The 17709-nt window shown below is 63.9% G+C and overlaps 1 protein-coding gene across 6 annotated transcripts; it reads left to right on the top strand.

Moving 5' to 3' along the window:
* Nucleotide 1: 1 nt before the first annotated feature.
* LY6G6C (lymphocyte antigen 6 family member G6C) lies at nucleotides 2-16735 on the top strand. Of its 6 annotated transcripts, none has more exons than XM_077834571.1 (4): nucleotides 2-193; nucleotides 11926-12008; nucleotides 14159-14275; nucleotides 15325-16735. In XM_077834571.1, the coding sequence occupies exons 2-4, from the start codon at nucleotides 11957-11959 to the stop codon at nucleotides 15531-15533; spliced, it is 378 nt and encodes a 125-aa protein (XP_077690697.1). In that variant the 5' UTR covers nucleotides 2-193; nucleotides 11926-11956; the 3' UTR covers nucleotides 15534-16735. The 6 variants fall into 6 exon arrangements, with proteins under 6 accessions (XP_077690697.1, XP_077690702.1, XP_077690698.1 ...); XM_077834572.1 differs by lacking the exon at nucleotides 2-193 and adding an exon at nucleotides 256-302; XM_077834573.1 differs by lacking the exon at nucleotides 2-193 and adding an exon at nucleotides 1221-1685.
* Nucleotides 16736-17709: the final 974 nt, after the last annotated feature.

Genomic DNA, 17709 nt, shown 5'->3' with positions numbered 1-17709 from the left:
AGCTCACAACACACGGACGTGTGTAGCTGGCACAGAGCCAGGGGCTGGGTGGAGACGTATTCGCAGAGATAACAGACAGGCGTGCTCACAATCGCACACGCTCCAATCCCTTTCACTCGCACACTCACCCACCAAACACACCCACACCCCCCCGACAGACAGACGACTGGGAGTGGCTAAGTCATTATGCAAGGTAGCCTATTTCCTCTTGTTTTTTCCTCCCCCCCCCCCCCATGTTCTGGTTTAACTTGGATTTAAACTTGGAGAGTGGTCAGTTTGGATGAGCTATTACCAGCAGGAGAGTGAGTCTGTGTGTGTATGGGGGTGGGTTTTTGGAGGGGGGTGAGGGAGTGAGAGAACCTGGATTTGTGCAGGAAATGGCCTAACTTCATTATCATGCACATTGTGTAAAGAGTTGTCACTTTGGATGGGCTATCACCAGCAGGAGAGTGAATTTGTGGGGGGGGGTGGAGGGTGAGAAAACCTGGATTTGTGCTGGAAATGGCCTAACCTGACGATTACTTTAGATAAGCTATTACCAGCAGGACAGTGGGGTGGGAGGAGGTATTGTTTCATATTCTCTGTGTATATATAAAGTCTGCTGCAGTTTCCACGGTATGCATCCGATGAAGTGAGCTGTAGCTCACGAAAGCTCATGCTCAAATAAATTGGTTAGTCTCTAAGGTGCCACAAGTCCTCCTTTTCTTTTTGCGAATACAGACTAACACGGCTGTTACTCTGAAACCTGGCAGGGTGTAAAGACAGCCGTAGGTAAAACACGCCCCCCCCGTAGCTAACACACACACCAAACACACACGCAGGGCAGATCTTTGTCCCTCCCTGTCACACCCCCGCCGAGATGATCTCGTTCCTCCCCCAGGCCCCACGAGGAGCAGCCGCTGGGCGAAGCGGGAATTTCCCACCTGCCGCGGCTTGGGCGGGAGACCCCCCGCTTTGGCTCCTCGCCAGAGAGCCAGGGTCGGCGACTTCGGGTGCAACACGGCCGGCGGCTCGGCGTCCCGAGTCCCGAGTCCCTCCCCGGGCAGGCCGGGGTCCCTAACACGAGCGCAGGGGGTTCCCGCGTGGGCTCCGTCTCCTCTGCTGGGCGGGCGTTTGTGGGGTTTGTCTCGTCCATACAGTGTGGAACGGGGCTAATCCGCGAACGGGGCGCGGCTGGTTTCTCGTGTGTCCTTGGGGTCCCCCATGGGATGGTAAAATCTCCACTGTACCCGACGTGGAAGTGAAGCCCCCTCCGATTACTGCACGGGAAATAAACCCCAGTTCTTCCCGGGAGATCTCGCCTACACCCCAGATCCGTTTCCTTTCACAAACGCCTGGCAGTTTGACCGCTGTAACTTTCAGTGGGGGGGGGGTTAACCTCTTTCCTTTGATCGCACACCCGGGGGGTTGAGGTGAGGGGCTGTGATCCTCATCCCCACCCTGCTGATTCCCCACTCCTAACGCAGGGAAGGCAGCCGGCCGGCTACTGCTAAGTCCCACCTGGGCGGACAGTCTGCATTTCCGAGGGATGCATTTTGCCCCACTCGGCGTTGGGGCAGGGCCCACGATCCCACCCGGCGCCTTGAGCTCTGCATTCGCCGTGTTTTCCGTCCGTGAATAGTCATACCCGTATAACCCCGAAGGTGGGCCACTTCGACCGGCGGAAAGGGGACGCATGCCCTTCGGTACTGATACAGCTGCGGCCAGCGTGGTGATTTGATCGTACCAGGCTCGTTAACGCGATGCGACTTCCTAGGGAACCTCGTGGGCCACTTACTTCTCCGTGGGCCGGGGGCGGAGTAGCCGGGTCGGCCCCAGGATCTCCGAGACACAAGGCGGGCGAGCGAATATCTTTTGTGGGACCCACCTTGTCTCTCTAGCTTCTTCTCTGGGAGCCTGTGAACTTGCCCCGCTCTGGCCAGGAAGGGGTTAAGCCAGCCGGCCTGGCAGCGGAAGCCACGCCCCCCGGCCCCTGCTGGGCATGCGCCAACTGCCAGCCGCAGTATAAAAGGGGGCGGCCCCGCCTCAGTCTGGGCTGAGCGCCGGGGAGGCAGGACCCCCGGCTCCGGCTCCGGCTCCGGCTCCGGCTCCGGCTCCGGCTCCGGCTCCGGCTCCGGCTCCAGCCCGGGAGCAGCCCGGACCCCCGAGCGCGGCAGCCTTGGGGGCTACGGTAGGAAGTCGCCCGGGGGACCGGTTGCCGAACCGGATCTCGGGCTGGCGTGTGTCGGCCGGCTCCCCGCTGACTCCATGCCGCGCACGCTCGCCATTGCCAGGGCCCCGGCTGGGACCCCCCCCGGCCGCCCTCGGCAGCTGGCAGCTCATCCCCGACTCCTCGAGGCAGGCGGACGTAACCGTGGATCCGCGACGCCCTTGCCTCACCCCATGGGGGGGGGGACGGGGCGTCCTTGCCCCGCGACATAGAAAACCATCCGGTCGGGCTCAGGTTGGTCCAAGCCAACCTTGAGGAAACACGGGGGAACATCGAAAACCATCGCTTCCACCTGGGCCTGGGTGGAGAAACGCCCCCCCCGCACCTGGCCCCCCAGCGGGCGCGAATTCAGAAAAAGGGCAACTTCTAGTCCACGGGGAGCTCGTTCAGGTCTCCCAAGCCTCCTGGGGGCCCCGAAGCCAGGGAGACCAGCCCGCGAGCAGAAGACGTTCTCAGAAACGCAGAGGCTTGACTTGACTCCGGCCCATAAAGGCTCAGGGGCAGAGTTTTAAAGCTATTAAACCCAAGAGGTGCCGAGGGGGGGATTTTTCAAAAGCGTCCAGGCGCCCGATCCCCATAGAAATCAGAGTTAGGGGGATCGGGAACCTGGCACCCAGCTGCATTTTTAAGCACCCAAATAGCTTTCAATCCCCGGGTGTTTCCAGCCAAATAGCCTGCCGGCCTTAGGCTTCGCGCCCGTCTCGCTGGATCCTTTGCACGCCGGCCGCTGTGTTTCTTATATGCCTAGATCGGGGGTCCTCAAGCAGGGGTACGCGCCCCCCGGGGGGTACGCAGAGTCTTCCAGGGGGCACATCTGCTCCTCTCGCTGTTCGCCTAGTTTGACACCTGGCTACCGGGAAAATTCTGGCTCTCGCGCGCTCTCGGTCCCTGCCCAAACTCAGAGTCTCTCCCAACTATCGTTCCTTGCAGACGACGCCGTGTTCCTCCGGCCAGGCGCTGGGAACGGGGGGCGGGGGTCGCTGGGTGATCCCCTGTTGTGTCCGTTCCCTCTGGGGCACCCGGCCCTGGCCACTGTCGGCCGACGGGACACGGGGCCCGACGGGCCTTTGCTCTGACCCAGTCTGGCCGCGCTTATGGTCTTAGGCTAGACGCGGAAATGTAAGGACCGTGTTTCCAGCCCCGTGGATTTATTCCATGATTACAGAGTCAAACTCCGAAACTGTTCACTCCACGCGGGGCTGGGACGCTTCTGTGTATTGATGTCAGCCGGTCGTTTTCACGGGGGGTGAAATTCGGGGGCATGCAAGGCAAAGCCGGCTCCAGAAAGGGGGGACAGTCAGAGGCGCCGGCTCCGGGGTGGGCTCCGGGGCCCCGGCCTAATGGCAGGAGTCGCCCTGGCAGCAGGGGTAGGCGGTGGCGTAGGGGACCCCGGTCCAGGTCGCCGTGTCCTGGGTGCTGCGTGTCACCTGGTCCGCCCGGCTCTTCCACACAATCGTCTTGTGGCCAGCTGGGGGGGGGAGAGGGAATGAGGGGAGGAAAGGAGAGCAAAGGACGGCGGGAGGAAACCAGGGAAAGAGAGGTTTCAGAGTAACAGCCGTGTTAGTCTGTATTCGCAAAAAGAAAAGGAGTACTTGTGGCACCTTAGAGACTAACCAATTTATTTGTGAGAGAGAAGGAAAAAGGGAACGGAGGAACGTGAGCGAGAAAACGAGGGAATAAGAAAAGGAACGAGAGAGAGTGACGGAGCTGGAGAACCGGGGACGGAGCTGGAGAACCGGGGACGGGAGAACGGGACGGGGACGGAGCTGGAGAACCGGGGACTGGGGACGGGGAAACGGGACGGGGACGGAGAACCCGGGGACTGGGGACGGGGACGGAGAACCCGGGGACTGGGGACGGGGACGGAGAACCCGGGGACTGGGGACGGGGGACGGGGGGACGGAGCTGGAGAACCGGGGACTGGGGACGGGGGGACGGAGCTGGAGAACCGGGGACTGGGGAACGGGACGGGGACGGAGCTGGAGAACCGGGGACGGGAGAACGGGACGGGGACGGAGCTGGAGAACCGGGGACGGGAGAACGGGACGGGGACGGAGCTGGAGAACCGGGGACTGGGGACGGGGGAACGGGACGGGGACGGAGAACCCGGGGACTGGGGACGGGGACGGAGCTGGAGAACCCGGGGACTGGGGACGGAGAACCCGGGGACTGGGGACGGAGAACCCGGGGACTGGGGACGGGAGAACGGGACGGGGACGGAGAACCTGGGGACGGGAACGGGGGACGGAGCTGGAGAACCGGGGACTGGGGACGGGGGAACGGGACGGGGACGGAGAACCTGGGGACGGGAACGCGGGATGGGGACGGAGCTGGAGAACTGGGGACTGGGGAACGGGACGGGGACGGAGAACCCGGGGACTGGGGACGGGAGAACGGGACGGGGACGGAGAACCCGGGGACTGCGGATGGGGGACGGAGCCGGAGAACCGGGAATGGGGGACGGGGGAACGGGACGGGGACGGAGACGGGGGAACGGGACGGGGACGGAGAACCCGGGGACTGCGGATGGGGGACGGGGACAGAGCCGGAGAACCGGGGACGGGGGATGGGGGACGGAGCCGGAGAACCGGGAACGGGGGACGGGGGAACGGGACGGGGACGGAGAACCCGGGGACTGCGGATGGGGGACAGGGACGGAGCCGGAGAACCGGGAACGGGGGACGGGGACGGAGCCGGGGGAACGGGACGGGGACGGAGAACCCAGGGACGGCGAACGGGGGACGGAGAGGGAGGGCGCCCCAGGGCGAGGGCAGGCGGCAGGCAGGGGGAAGGAGCCCGAAGCCGGGGGCAGGGGGCCGTTACCGGCGTGGCCCCGGCTGGTGGCACAGAGCTGCCCGGCCTGGCAGGGGACCGGGGTGAGCTGACGGGGGGCGTCGAACGCGGTGAAGCCGCATTTCAGGCACTGCAGGGCCGCACCTGGGAGGTGAGACTGGCCCCCCCCCGCCCCCCCCAGCTGGGCAATAGGGGGCTGCTCCCCCGGGGGGTCCATGTGGGCAGCTAGGCCTGCCCTAGCCCCACGACAGCGCCCCCTGGAGGGAGCCCCAGGGAATGAGGCGGGGAGCTGGGACAGGGAGGGGGGGCTAGCGTTGAGGTGGGGGGAATAAGGGGCCAGGATTCAGGTCGGGGTGGGTCAGGGGTTAAGGGGATGGGGTAAGGCTGGGGGACTGCTGGGCTGGGGAGATGAGGGGGGCAGATTGGGGGCTGGCCGGGGCTCAGGTTAGGATGGGGGGGCAGGGAAAGGGCCAGCCCTCCTTTGGCCAGTGGGGGTTTAACATGGTTTGAAGGGGGAGGGTCCATTCCCCCGCCCTCCCATTCCCACAAGGCCCCCGCTGGGGGATGGAGCTGGGGGATCCCACAGACCCCCCTCCCCGCCCCAGGGACGCCCCCTTTCCCTCCCCGCCCCCAGGGACGCCCCCTTTCCCTCCCCGCCCCCAGGGATGCCCCCTTTCCCTCTCCGCCCCCAGGGACGCCCTGCTGGGGGTGGAGGCAGCGAGGAGCCTGCTGAGTTAACAGGGGTGGGGAGGGAGGTGTTGGAAATAGGACTGAGCCCCCCCCCCCAGTGCCCCTCACTCCCGACCCACAGCCCCCTCCTAGCCCAGCCCTGGGCCCCCCCAGCCGTGCCGGTGCCCCTCACTCCCGACCCGCAGCCCCCTGCCAGCCCAGCCCTGGGCCCCCCCAGCCCTGCCGGTGCCCCTCACTCCCGACCCACAGCCCCCTCCTAGCCCAGCCCTGGGCCCCCCCAGCCGTGCCGGTGCCCCTCACTCCCGACCCACAGCCCCCTCCTAGCCCAGCCCTGGGCCCCCCCAGCCGTGCCGGTGCCCCTCACTCCCGACCCACAGCCCCCTCCTAGCCCAGCCCTGGGCCCCCCCAGCCCTGCCGGTGCCCCTCACTCCCGACCCGCAGCCCCCTGCTAGCTCAGCCCTGCCCCCCCAGCTCTGCCGGTGCCCCTCACTCCCGACCCGCAGCCCCCTGCCAACCCAGCCCTGGGGTTTCCCACCCCTTCCCCCAGCTCACAGAACTGGGGATAGAACCCAGGAGTCCTGGCACCCAGCCCCAGGCTCCGTTTGCCTTTCAAAGCACCAGACACGTCAGCTCATTCAATTGTTTACTTAGGTCAGGCTCCTCCCAAGGCCGCAGAGCCGGTTTGTTACTGGGGGGGTCTCTCGGGACCATCGACATTCCGGTTTGTTATTGTAGGGTCTTCTGAGCATGGGGTCAGCGCTGGCCAGCTTGTTATGGGAGAGTCCTTGAGCACAGGCCTGGCCTGGTTCGTTATTGTAGGGTCCCACGTAAGCCGTGGGGCTCTAGGACTGTTTTGTTGTTCTAGGGCCTCTCTGGGTCTTCACAGGTTGGTTTGTTATCGTAGGGTCTTTCTTGAGTGCTAGGCTTGCACAGGGGCCAGGGTTTTTTTTGTAGGCTCTCTTGGGGGTGTTGGAGACTCAGTGGGCCAATGTGTTATGGCAGGGTCTCTCGGGGGCCGGTTTGTTATTGTAGGGTCTCTCGGGGGCCGGTTTGTTATTGTAGGGTCTCTCGGGGGCCGGTTTGTTGTTGTCGGGTCATTCAGGGGCTTCGGAGGCCGGTTTGTTATTGTAGGGTCTCTCGGGGGCCGGTTTGTTGTTGTCGGGTCATTCAGGGGCTTCAGACGCCGGTATGTTATTGTAAGGTCTCTCGGGGGCTGGTTTGTCGTTGTCGGGTCATTCAGGGGCTTCAGACGCCGGTTTGTTATTGTAGGGTCTCTCGGGGGCCGGTTTGTTGTTGTCGGGTCATTCAGGGGCTTCAGACGCCGGTATGTTATTGTAAGGTCTCTCGGGGGCTGGTTTGTCGTTGTCGGGTCATTCAGGGGCTTCAGACGCCGGTTTGTTATTGTAGGGTCTCTCGGGGGCCGGTTTGTTGTTGTCGGGTCATTCAGGGGCTTCGGAGGCTCGTTTGTTATTGTAGGGTCTCTCGGGGGCCGGTTTGTTGTTGTCGGGTCATTCAGGGGCTTCGGAGGCTCGTTTGTTATTGTAGGGTCTCTCGGGGGCCGGTTTGTCGTTGTCGGGTCATTCAGGGGCTTCAGAGGCTCGTTTGTTATTGTAGGGTCTCTCGGGGGCCGGTTTGTCGTTGTCGGGTCATTCAGGGGCTTCGGAGACCGGTTTGTTATTGTAGGGTCTCTCGGGGGCCGGTTTGTCGTTGTCGGGTCATTCAGGGGCTTCGGAGACCGGTTTGTTATTGTAGGGTCTCTCGGGGGCCGGTTTGTTGTTGTCGGGTCATTCAGGGGCTTCGGAGGCTCGTTTGTTATTGTAGGGTCTCTCGGGGGCCGGTTTGTCGTTGTCGGGTCATTCAGGGGCTTCGGAGACCGGTTTGTTATTGTAGGGTCTCTCGGGGGCCGGTTTCTTGTTGTCGGGTCCCTGGGGAGCCTGGGAAGGCAGGGTGCTGGGGGAGTCGGGGGGGGCGGGGGGGGGGCCTCTGGCTCAGTGCAGGGCCCAGAGCACCAGCGTCCCCAGCAGGGCAGCGTGGGGGGCGCGGGGGGCGTGGGGGGGCGCGGCTCCAGGGCCAGCGGGGGGGCAGGGTGGGGGGCGCGTTGCAGAGGTCGGTCTCGTTGCAGCAGGTGCGGTTGTAGGTGAAGCCGAAGAAGGGGTCGAGGAGCCCGGCCGCGTCACGGGGGGCCCCGGGGGGGTCGCAGCCCAGGGTGGACAGCGAGAAGAGGGGGCCTGGGGGGAGACAAGCCTGTGTCGGGGGGGGGGGTGGACTCAGAACGATGCCAGCCCCCTCCGCCCCCCACCTCTGGCCCCCTGCCCCCCAGCTCCCTGCCCTCCAGCCCCACACCTCCAACCCCCTGCCCCCGAAAACCTCCAGCCCCCCACTTCTGACCCCCTGGTCCCAGCTCCCCCTGCCCCACACCTCCAGGCCTCTGCCCCCCAAGCCTCACATCGCCAGCCCCCGTCCCCCTGCCCCCCGGCAATGAGCCCCAGCCTTCCTGCCCCCCAGCCCTGGCTACCTCAACACCTCCAGCCACGGGGCGAGGCGGAAAGCGGGGGGCGGGGGGGGCAGGGGAAGGAGGGGACGGAGCAGAGAGGAAGGAGGGGGGCAGAGTGGGGCAGGGGCCCTGCATCGGCCGGGGAGCCTGACCCCTCCCCCCCCGCCCCCCGAGGCCCAGCCCAGCGCCCCCCAGTGGGGACTTACCGAAGGCGGCGACGTGGCTCCAGCAGACGCCCCCGGGGGGGGCCGTGCACGTCCCCTGGCCCCACACGCAGCCCTCGTAGGGGTTCCCCACCTCACACACACGGCACTGCAGCGCCCCCCCTGCCCGGAGAGATGGACACCCCGTCAGACCCCCCGACACCCGCCCTGCCCCCCTGAGCCCCTCAGCCCCCCGCCCTGGGGCCGGGGGGAGCCGGCGCCCCCCAGAGGGTTCAGGCCCCTGCCCCGTTCCCGCCCCCTGAGCCCCTCAGCCCCCCCCTGGGGTCTGGCGGGAACCGGCGCCCCCCAAAGGGTTCAGGCCCCTGCCCCATTTCCCCCCCCCGAGCCCCTCAGCCCCCCGCCCTGGGGTCTGGCGGGAGCCGGCGCCCCCCAGAGGGGACAGGCCCCTGCCCCATTTCCCCCCCCCCGAGCCCCTCAGCCCCCCGCCCTGGGGTCTGGTGGGAGCCGGCGCCCCCCAGAGGGTTCAGGCCCCTGCCCCGTTCCCGCCCCCCGGCCCCAGCCCGGCCCCGCACCGGTGGCCCAGCAGAGCAGGCAGGTGCCCGCGAGGAGCAGGGTCCGGCCCATGGCGCCGGGGGGCGGGCGGTTGAGGGCGCCGGACGCCTGCAGCCCCCTGAGCATTGGGGGGCGGGGAGGGGGGGTCGGTCGCTGGGTCCCCGGCGAAGCAGGAGCCTGAAGTGGCCTCAGTCCCGCGCCGGGTGCTGCACGTCTGGAACCGGGTTCGCCCTGAACACGCCCAAGTTTACTCTGCTCTTATCGGCCCCACGCAGTGGGTGAGGCGCGAAGGGGTAGGAACGGGGCACGGGGCGGGGAATGGGGCAGGGACCTGTCCCCGCCGGGGGGCGCCGGCTCCCATCTGCCCCCATGGCAGGGACCGGCTGGCTCAGCGGGGCGGGAAATGGGGCAGGGGCCTGTCCCCTCTGGGGGGCGCCGGCTCCCATCTGCCCCCATGGCAGGGACTGGCTGGCTCAGGGGGGCGGGGAATGGGGCCCGCCACATCTCACTGATAGTCAGACCCACAGCTTCCAGGCGGGGGCGGGTCCGAACGAAACGGGGCGACTCCCCACCGGGGGGGTGTTGCCTTCTGCCACCAGGGCTGGGTCGGAGCCGGCGTCATGGGGCCCGTCCATGCCCCAGCCTGGCCCCGACTCCTGGGTGCGCCCCCCTCTCTCCGGGGTCCCCCCTTTCCCCTGGCCCGGGCTCCTCAGCCCCCCCGCAAATCCCCTTTGTCCCGCGCCCCGATCCCTTGTGACCTCCCAGGTCCCTGGCCAGGTTTCCTGCTGATTGGCCGATCCTGGGGCGTCTCCTTGTCTGATTTGAGCCGGGTTCGGCCCCTCACCCCGGACAGTCAGGGGGGCACACGCCCCGCCGGCCTCTGGCCCTGGTCCCGGAGCAGCCGCAACCCTCTCGCCCCCGCGGGGCAGCAGTGCCACGGAGAGAGGGAAACCGAGGCACGCATCGGCTCCATACAAAGAGGACAGAACGTTGCAAAGTCTGGGTCCAGTTCCCCGCCCCCCTGAGCCAACCAGTCCCTGCCCTGGGGCCAGATGGGAGCCGGTGCCCCCCAGAGGGGACAGGCCCTGTGCCCCATTTCCCTCCCCCCCCCAGCCCCGGAGGCCACTTCTCCACCCTCCCTGACTGAGCCACCCCCTCCCTGCCCCTTGTCTCCAGGCCCCTCGGTTTGTGATTTCCCTCCCCGCCCCCGCAGGGCCGAGGCCTCCTCCTACCAGCCCCGGGAAATTTCACAAACCGCCCCGGCCTGCGTGAGCCGTAATGAGTGTCGTGGGACGGGAGAGCGTTGATGTGACTCAGCGACCCGTGGGCCGAGCGGGGAGCCGGACGCCTGGGTTCTCTCCCCCGCTCTGGGAGGGGAGTGGGGTCTAGTGGTTAGAGCGGGGGTGGTGGTCTGGGAGCCAGGACTCCTGGGTTCTCTCCCTCGCTCTGGGAGGGGAGTGGGGTCTAGTGGTTAGAGCGGGGGGGGGGGTCTGGGAGCCCGGACTCCTGGTTTCTCTCCCCAGCTCTGGGAGGGGAGTGGGGTCTAGTGTTTAGAGCAGGGGGGGCAGGGAGCCCGGACTCCTGGGTTCTCTCCCCAGCTCTGGGAGGGGAGTGGGGTCTAGTGGTTAGAGCAGGGGGGCTGGGAGCCCGGACTCCTGGGTTCTCTCCCCAGCTCTGGGAGGGGAGTGGGGTCCAGTGTTTAGAGCAGGGGGGGCAGGGAGCCCGGACTCCTGGGTTCTCTCCCCAGCTCTGGGAGGGGAGTGGGGTCTAGTGGTTAGAGCGGGGGGGGGGGGTCTGGGAGCCCGGACTCCTGGGTTCTCTCCCTTGCTCTGGGAAGGGAGTGGGGTCTAGTGGTTAGAGCGGGGGGGGCAGGGAGCCCGGACTCCTGGGTTCCCTCCCTGGGTTTTCTGAGTCAGATGTTGCAGTTCTCGAAGGTCACTGCACTGCAACCCCCTTCTGGCGACACGAGTCACTGCCCAGCCCCGGGGTGGGCGCGGAGCCAGAGCCCGAATTCAGCCCTGTGAGCTGCGAGCGAGCCACCGGCCACGCGTGTTTGCAGCCGCCGGCAACAGACAAAATCCTTACGCAGCATTTCCCACTCCTCAAGCAGAGCCCAGGGCCCGGCTGGCAGGGGCTGCGGGTCGGGAGTGAGGGGCACCGGCGGGGCTGGGGGGGAGCCCAGGGGCTGTGGGTCGGGAGTGAGGGGCACCGGCGGGGCTGGGGGGGAGCCCAGGGGCTGTGGGTCGCGAGTGAGGGGCACCGGCGGGGCTGGGGGGGAGCCCAGGGGCTGTGGGTCAGGAGTGAGGGACACCGGCGGGGCTGGGGGGGAGCCCAGGGGCTGTGGGTCGGGAGTGAGGGGCACCGGCAGGGCTGGGGGGGAGCCCAGGGTCTGTGGGTCGGGAGTGAGGGGCACCGGCGGGGCTGCGGGTCGGGAATGGGGGGCACCGGCGGGGCTGGGGGGGAGCCCAGGGTCTGTGGGTCGGGAGTGAGGGGCACCGGCGGGGCTGGGGGGAGCCCAGGGGCTGTGGGTCGGGAGTGAGGGGCACCGGCGGGGCTGGGGGGGAGCCCAGGGGCTGTGGGTCGGGAGTGAGGGGCACCGGCGGGGCTGGGGGGGAGCCCAGGGGCTGTGGGTCGGGAGTGAGGGGCACCGGCGGGGCTGGGGGGGAGCCCAGGGGCTGCGGGTCGGGAGTGAGGGGCACCGGCGGGGCTGCGGGTCGGGAATGGGGGGCACCGGCGGGGCTGCGGGTCGGGAATGGGGGGCACCGGCGGGGCTGGCCGGGAACTCGAGCAGCCTGTCACCTCCTTTTCTCTGGGTCTTAGTTTTCAATTCCCAGCATCTGGGCGTCTCCCTCTCCCGGGCCCTGCCCCCTGATTGGCTGCTGCCAGCCCCGCCGAGGGATAAATACCCAGGATGGGCCCCGCCTGCCTTAGTTTCCCCAGGGAAACACTTGGGCGGTGGCACTTTCCACCTGCTGGGGCCTCGCCTGCCTGGTTCATTCCCCTCCTCGCTTGGTCACTTTCAGCCTCCCCTGAGCCGCCCTGAACCGAGCCGGGATGAGCAAAGTTCTGCTCCTGGGTTTGTCCCTGCTGCTGTGCGGTGCCCTGGGTGAGTATCGGGGGGTCCTGGGGGGCCAGCGGCCCCAAAGATCTGCCGTGAGGGTGGAGGCTCGGGCTGGGGCCGGGGCTGGGTTCTGAGCTCCGTGACCCAGGTGCGAATCCGGAGCGACTCCGCTTTTGCTAGCGGCCGGGAGAGCGGGAGCCCCACCCTGGCGGAAGATCCTCGGGGGTGTTTGGCTTGCCGTGAAACCCCCGGGGGCTTCGGGGTGGGTGGGTGTGTCCCCCCCGAGTACGGGAGGAGGGAATGTCTCCGGGTCTGTCAAGGGCGTTTTTGTCTGAGTAAATCCTGAGTTAGAGCCGCAGGAGTCCGCAGGGTGGAAATTGCGGTGGGGCTGGGAGCCAGGACTCCTGGGTTCTCTTCCTAGCTCTGGGAAGGGAGCAGGGTGTGGTGGGTTAGAGCAGGGGGGACTGGGAGCCAGGACTCCTGGGTTCCATTCCCGGCTCGCTGGGTGTCTTGAGCCAAATGGGTCCCTGGCCTGTCTCCCTGCCCAGCGCAGAACTTGGGATTTGCTCGGGCGCTTCCAGCTCTTTGGGGCGAGGCTGCCCCCAACCTGCCTTCTCCCTGCGAATCCCAGCTCACCCGGGGCAGGGGCGGGTCTCGAAACTGTCATTAATAAAAGGCAGTTTCAAGAGGGGACCTTGAAGTTGCTTTTCTTGTTGTTTTTTTCGTTCTGAGGGCAGACTGGGGACTTCTGTCTCCTCTAGGAGAGGGGAAATTACGAGGGGAATTTTCTTTAAGCTCCCTTCCCAGATGGAGAACCTTGAAACTGCTTTTTCCCCCCTCCAAGTTTAAAGAGGGGGAAGAGAAAATCGTTTCACCGCTGTGTGTATTTGCACGTTGTGTATGAAATGCTTTCCCTTTGAGGGGGGCGGGGGGGGCAGGAGACTCCTTTCAATTAACTTTTAATAACCAGAGACTCTGAAATTGGTGTCAGTCCCTTGTGTAAGGTGGAAAGCGGTCTGGTCCCACAAGGGTGGGGTGACCGCCTTGCTCATCCGCCCCGGGGCGCACACTGGGGAGAGCCGCGACTGCTCTGTTTTGTGGATGTGGGGCGGGAGGGGCCCTGTGGAGCTGCGCGACTGGTTTCAGGGCCGTGGGGGCATTGAGTGGGCTCTTGGAATGACTCAAAACCCTCTTGACTCGCTCGAGTGTCCCTGTGGGTGGAGATTGCGCCCTTTCTTGTGGCTGGCGCGCTCGAAACACCCCGCTTGAACGCTAAACTTGGATAACCTCGGAGTTCTCCACCCACTTAAGGGACTCTTAACATTCTTGTATGTTCCCTGGCATGCACAGGGCTGCACTGAAAGCTTAAATTCCTGGGGATGGAACCCAGGAGTCCTGGCTCCCAACCCCCCCTGCTCTACCCACTAGTCTCCCACTCCCCTCCCAGGGATGGGGATAGAACCCAGGAGTCCTGACTTCCTCCCCAGCTGCATGCTGTCCTGCTCACCGATCCTGCTTTCCCCTGATGGGATAATGCTCAGGCTCAGGTGTTTCATCCACGCCCTGCGTGTGATCACATGTGAAACCTCAGGTAGCAGGATTTGGGGCACGTGCCCCAGTCCCTGGCTGGCTCCCAGCCTGGCTAACCCCATTCTGCCTGGGGCAAAGAGCCCTTTGAGGATGCGGTCCTGCCCCGGCCATGGAGCGGGAAATATTGCAGCCGTGCTCAGAGGAGGCTGTGTCTACGCACCGGGATTGCAGGTAGCTTTCCGCCCTCCACCCCAGAAGCAGCCGCATGGCCGCGTGAGGAGCTCTTGGCTGTTGGGTAGCTTCCTACATGTCCCAATCGCCAGGGCTGGGTAAGTCACTCGAGTGAGTCAGGGCCTCTCTGAGGCTGGTTCTCCGCCTGCCCTGCCCCCCCCCCAGTCTCTCACACACACCCTGTGGGGGGTGTGCCCACGTGCAGGGTTTCGATGCCAGAGTGCATCCCACCCCCTCGCACCTTGCCAGTCCAGCAAAGAAAACAACAGCAACGGCAAATAGCACCCAGACAGCTCGCTCCAGTGCCTTGGCTTAGTTCTCTCTTGGCACGGGGACGGTGAACACGGCTCAAAGTGAGGGGTGAAGAACCCAGGAGTCCTGGCTCCCAGCCCCCCGTGACTCTCCGCTGACTTACCGCCTGTCTTTCCATGCAGCTCAAGGCCTCATTTGCAGGGTCTGCAAGTTCCAGGTGGGCGCTCTCTGCTTCCACTCCCGCAGCCCCTGCACGCCAGAGAAAGACCAAGTCTGTGAGACCACCAAGGCCTACATTGGTAAGTCCAAGGGACCCCTCCAATCTCCGTGTTGTTCTCACCCCCAGCCTGGAGCCGGGACTGCTCTGAATCTAGGGGGAGGAGCGGGGGGAGTTTATTCTGCAACGTCTGGTTGCTGTTGGAGATGAGGAACCAATCTGGATGGGTCGACGTAGCCTCAGTCACAGCTCAGATCCCGGGGGAGGTCCATCCCTACAAAACAAAGGGCCCTTTTTTGCACTAGCCTTGGTTGCCTCCCAGGGCGGCTGGGTCTCCAAGGGACCTCACAGGGGGGGTCAGGGGTCTCCAGAGAGCTGCATCCAAACTGCCAGATGAGAGGAACTCAAGGTGAAGGACTAGAGAGGGAGGTCCTGAGACTGGAGAGAGAAAGGGGGTGTCTCTCTTGAAATGGGGGCGCCCTCCAGATGGACGCCCTCCTTTGCTCTTGAGAAGTTGGTTAACAAATCCGGGGCGGGGGGGGTGTGTGTTCTGGAACGTCCTGGAGTCCAGGGTTTGGCGCTGGAGGGAACAGATAAAGGACAGCTCCTCCGGACAGGTGCTTGGAAAGGTCCCGTGGGGTTTGCTCCCATCTCTGAGCAGCGCAGGGGGGTGGGAGAAGGGAGTTAGAGGTTGGTTCTGGAGGTGTCTACCTCAGACACCCACCTGCCCCATCTCACATGGTCCCCTGCCACTGGGACCTGCTGGTGGAGATGTTTGGATTCTGTGTCAGTGGTGGGTAAAGCTCCTATAACTCAAGGGCAAAACACACCCGGACTGCTTCCCCTGCCCCTCCTATGACTTGTCCCCTAGAGAATAACAGCCTACTACTGCTAGTTACTGATATGTCTCTCCTGTAGCTCAAGGGGTGGAGGGCAGGCCCAGGGTTCAAATCCTGCTGATGATCCACCTTATGGGTGGTTGGATCACTTTCCCAGAGCTACTGCAAGACCCTCCCCCTTCCACTTCCCCTGCTCAGAGCTGGGGATAAAACAGGAGCCCCTCCGCAAGCCAGGAATTGAACCCAGGAATCCTGTACCCCTGCTCACGGCTACCCCATTCTCTCCCTGCAGGCAAGGTCCTGCTGTTCTCCAAGTATGGCTGCAGCCGGACCCGTGAGATCTGCAACATGACGGAGCAGAAGGACACCATCTTCGAGGTCAGCTACAACCGGACCTGCTGTGAGACGAACCTATGCAATGCTGCTGGCCCCACCCGGGCAGCCGGGCTTCCCCTGCTCTCTGGGCTGGGAGCCCTGCTGGGGTGGTGGCTGCTGAAATAACCCCTGGCTCTCCTCTTCCCAGCCCTAGCCTCCACTCCCTCTCTGCTACACACTTTTCCCTCCCGGGTCCTCCTCGCCACACTCTTCATTAGCAGGCTCCACTCCACCCCCTCAAGTTGCCTTTTCCTGTGGTCTTCCATCAAGCTTTATTGCCTTCTCCCTGGTCTTCTCCATCCCATAAGTAGCTGCCTCCTCTCCCCTCCCGTGTCCTCTGTAGGTCCACCACAGCCTAGGAAGGGGACCAGGGAAAGCCAGCTACTACAGACAGGATGGGGAGGGGTACCTCAGCACCCCCTGAATCTGCCACCTGCCTTCTGAAGGGTTTCAAGACCCTCCCCGACCCCCCTAGAATCTAGTCTCTTCTTCTGGCCTGTGTCTCGAAGGGGTGAAGTGATGACCGACCCTGAGCTAAAGCAGAGAGACGCTTGCTATTTTAGACACAATGCTGGAGGGGAGTCTTCTCCCTGGAAGCCTCTGCAAACCCTAGCTCAGGACGGCAGGTCTGAATACCTCATCATCCCATGGGCAGGAGACCGTCCTCAGCTTTACCACCGAGGCTGGTGGGACAAAACCAGCCCCCGTGGCCCTGAGGTTGAGTTGGAGGCAGCTGTACCCCCAAATCTCTCTTGCTCACCCGCAGTTCTCCTGAAGGCATGCCCCCCAAGCTAAGAAGCATAGGCAGCTCCTCCGCCACCCCCCACCCCCAGTGGAGAACAAAGGTCCCAGATCTTTGTCCCAGACACTAGACAGTGAGTTGGTTTGGGGTCTTCTGTAGTATCTCAAGACCTGTGGGAAGCCGATGGATAATTGAGTCCTTTAGGCCTGAACAGAGGTTGAAACTGTGGACCCTAGGAGATCCACACAGCTTGTTCCCATTGGGAACAGCCGCCCTAAATCTCCAGTAGAGACCAGGTGGCCTTCGCATCATCGCCTTTGATGCGGATGGCTTGTGAGCCCTCCCGGGGCATGCCGGTGAGATGGCAAAGCTGGAGAAGGATAAAGGTTGGGTACAGAGGCATAAACCCACTGGGTCCTTTCTGGTGTGTCCATTATAACCATCCTGGCGTCTCCGGGACCGAACCAGCTCACTGTGGCATCTGTTCAGAAAGCGTCACTTCCCTCGAAGTCTGGTGGTTTTTTAACACTTTGTATGTACAGTGACTGGATTAATAATAATAATAATAAAAAATGGCTTCCTGGTCTCAGAGTTGTCTTCTCTGTGGCTGTGGTCACTCACCCGGAGACATCAGAGCTCTTGGAAGAGCCCCAAGAATGGTTCATGACCTGGAGAACTTCTTAGGGTAATACAAATAATTAACAAGGCCTCCGTCATGGACCATGTTGTACAAACTCGCAACAAAAAGATGGACTCTTTCCCCAAGAAGCACACAAGTGAGATATAAGACATGGGACAGCAGCCAAATACAGGCAGGGGAGCACGGAGACCATGTTGGTCAGTGTTACAGACCGTGGTATCAGCAAAGTCCAGTGGTTGTGTGGTTTTTTTGTAGACCCCATGGCAAAGGAGAGGGGAGAAGGATAAGTGAGTTAGTTTTGTGGATCTTTACAGGTAGGTCTTCCCAGGCATGAGGGCCAGCAGGGAGAAAGCTCAAAGGGGCTTGTCTGAAAATGTTTCAGTGGGGCAATGGGAGCACGGGCTCCTCCAAGGTGAGGGACGACAGGTCAGCTGGGAGTCGTCAGTGACGGGCGTTACACGTGAAGACAAGTAGCTTGTGTTGGATACGATGGAGAAGGGGGAGCCAGAGGAGGCTGACGTGGTCTCAGCTGTGCAGTGGCTTTGTGGACAGATCTGAGCCAGGCAAGATTGCGTTTGTGAGGGCCAGGGGAAAGGATGGTCCAGAAACCAAGATGCGCATCTGGACCAGAGGCTTAGCCGGGTGGAGGGATAGCAACGGCTGCATCTTGGAGATGCTATGCAATGAACATCTTGCATCCAGACCAGTCTGGGTGTGGGGTGGCCAGAAGTACTTTTGCAAGGCAGAGGCGGGCAGGGATTATCTTTGCAGGAAACATTGGTTTCATTGGCATATATGTTGCCGCCAGACACTGTGATTTGATGAAACTTTTGAACCAGGTCCAGGATACAATTTCTGGTCCAAAAAAAAAAAAAAGTGTGTCTCCCCCCCCCCCACACTCCCCTCAGAGGAATCACAGG

This window comes from Eretmochelys imbricata, chromosome 14 (genome assembly GCF_965152235.1).
Source record: "Eretmochelys imbricata isolate rEreImb1 chromosome 14, rEreImb1.hap1, whole genome shotgun sequence".
Lineage (NCBI taxonomy): Eukaryota > Metazoa > Chordata > Testudines > Cheloniidae > Eretmochelys > Eretmochelys imbricata.
This window is presented reverse-complemented; position numbering and strand designations above follow the sequence as displayed.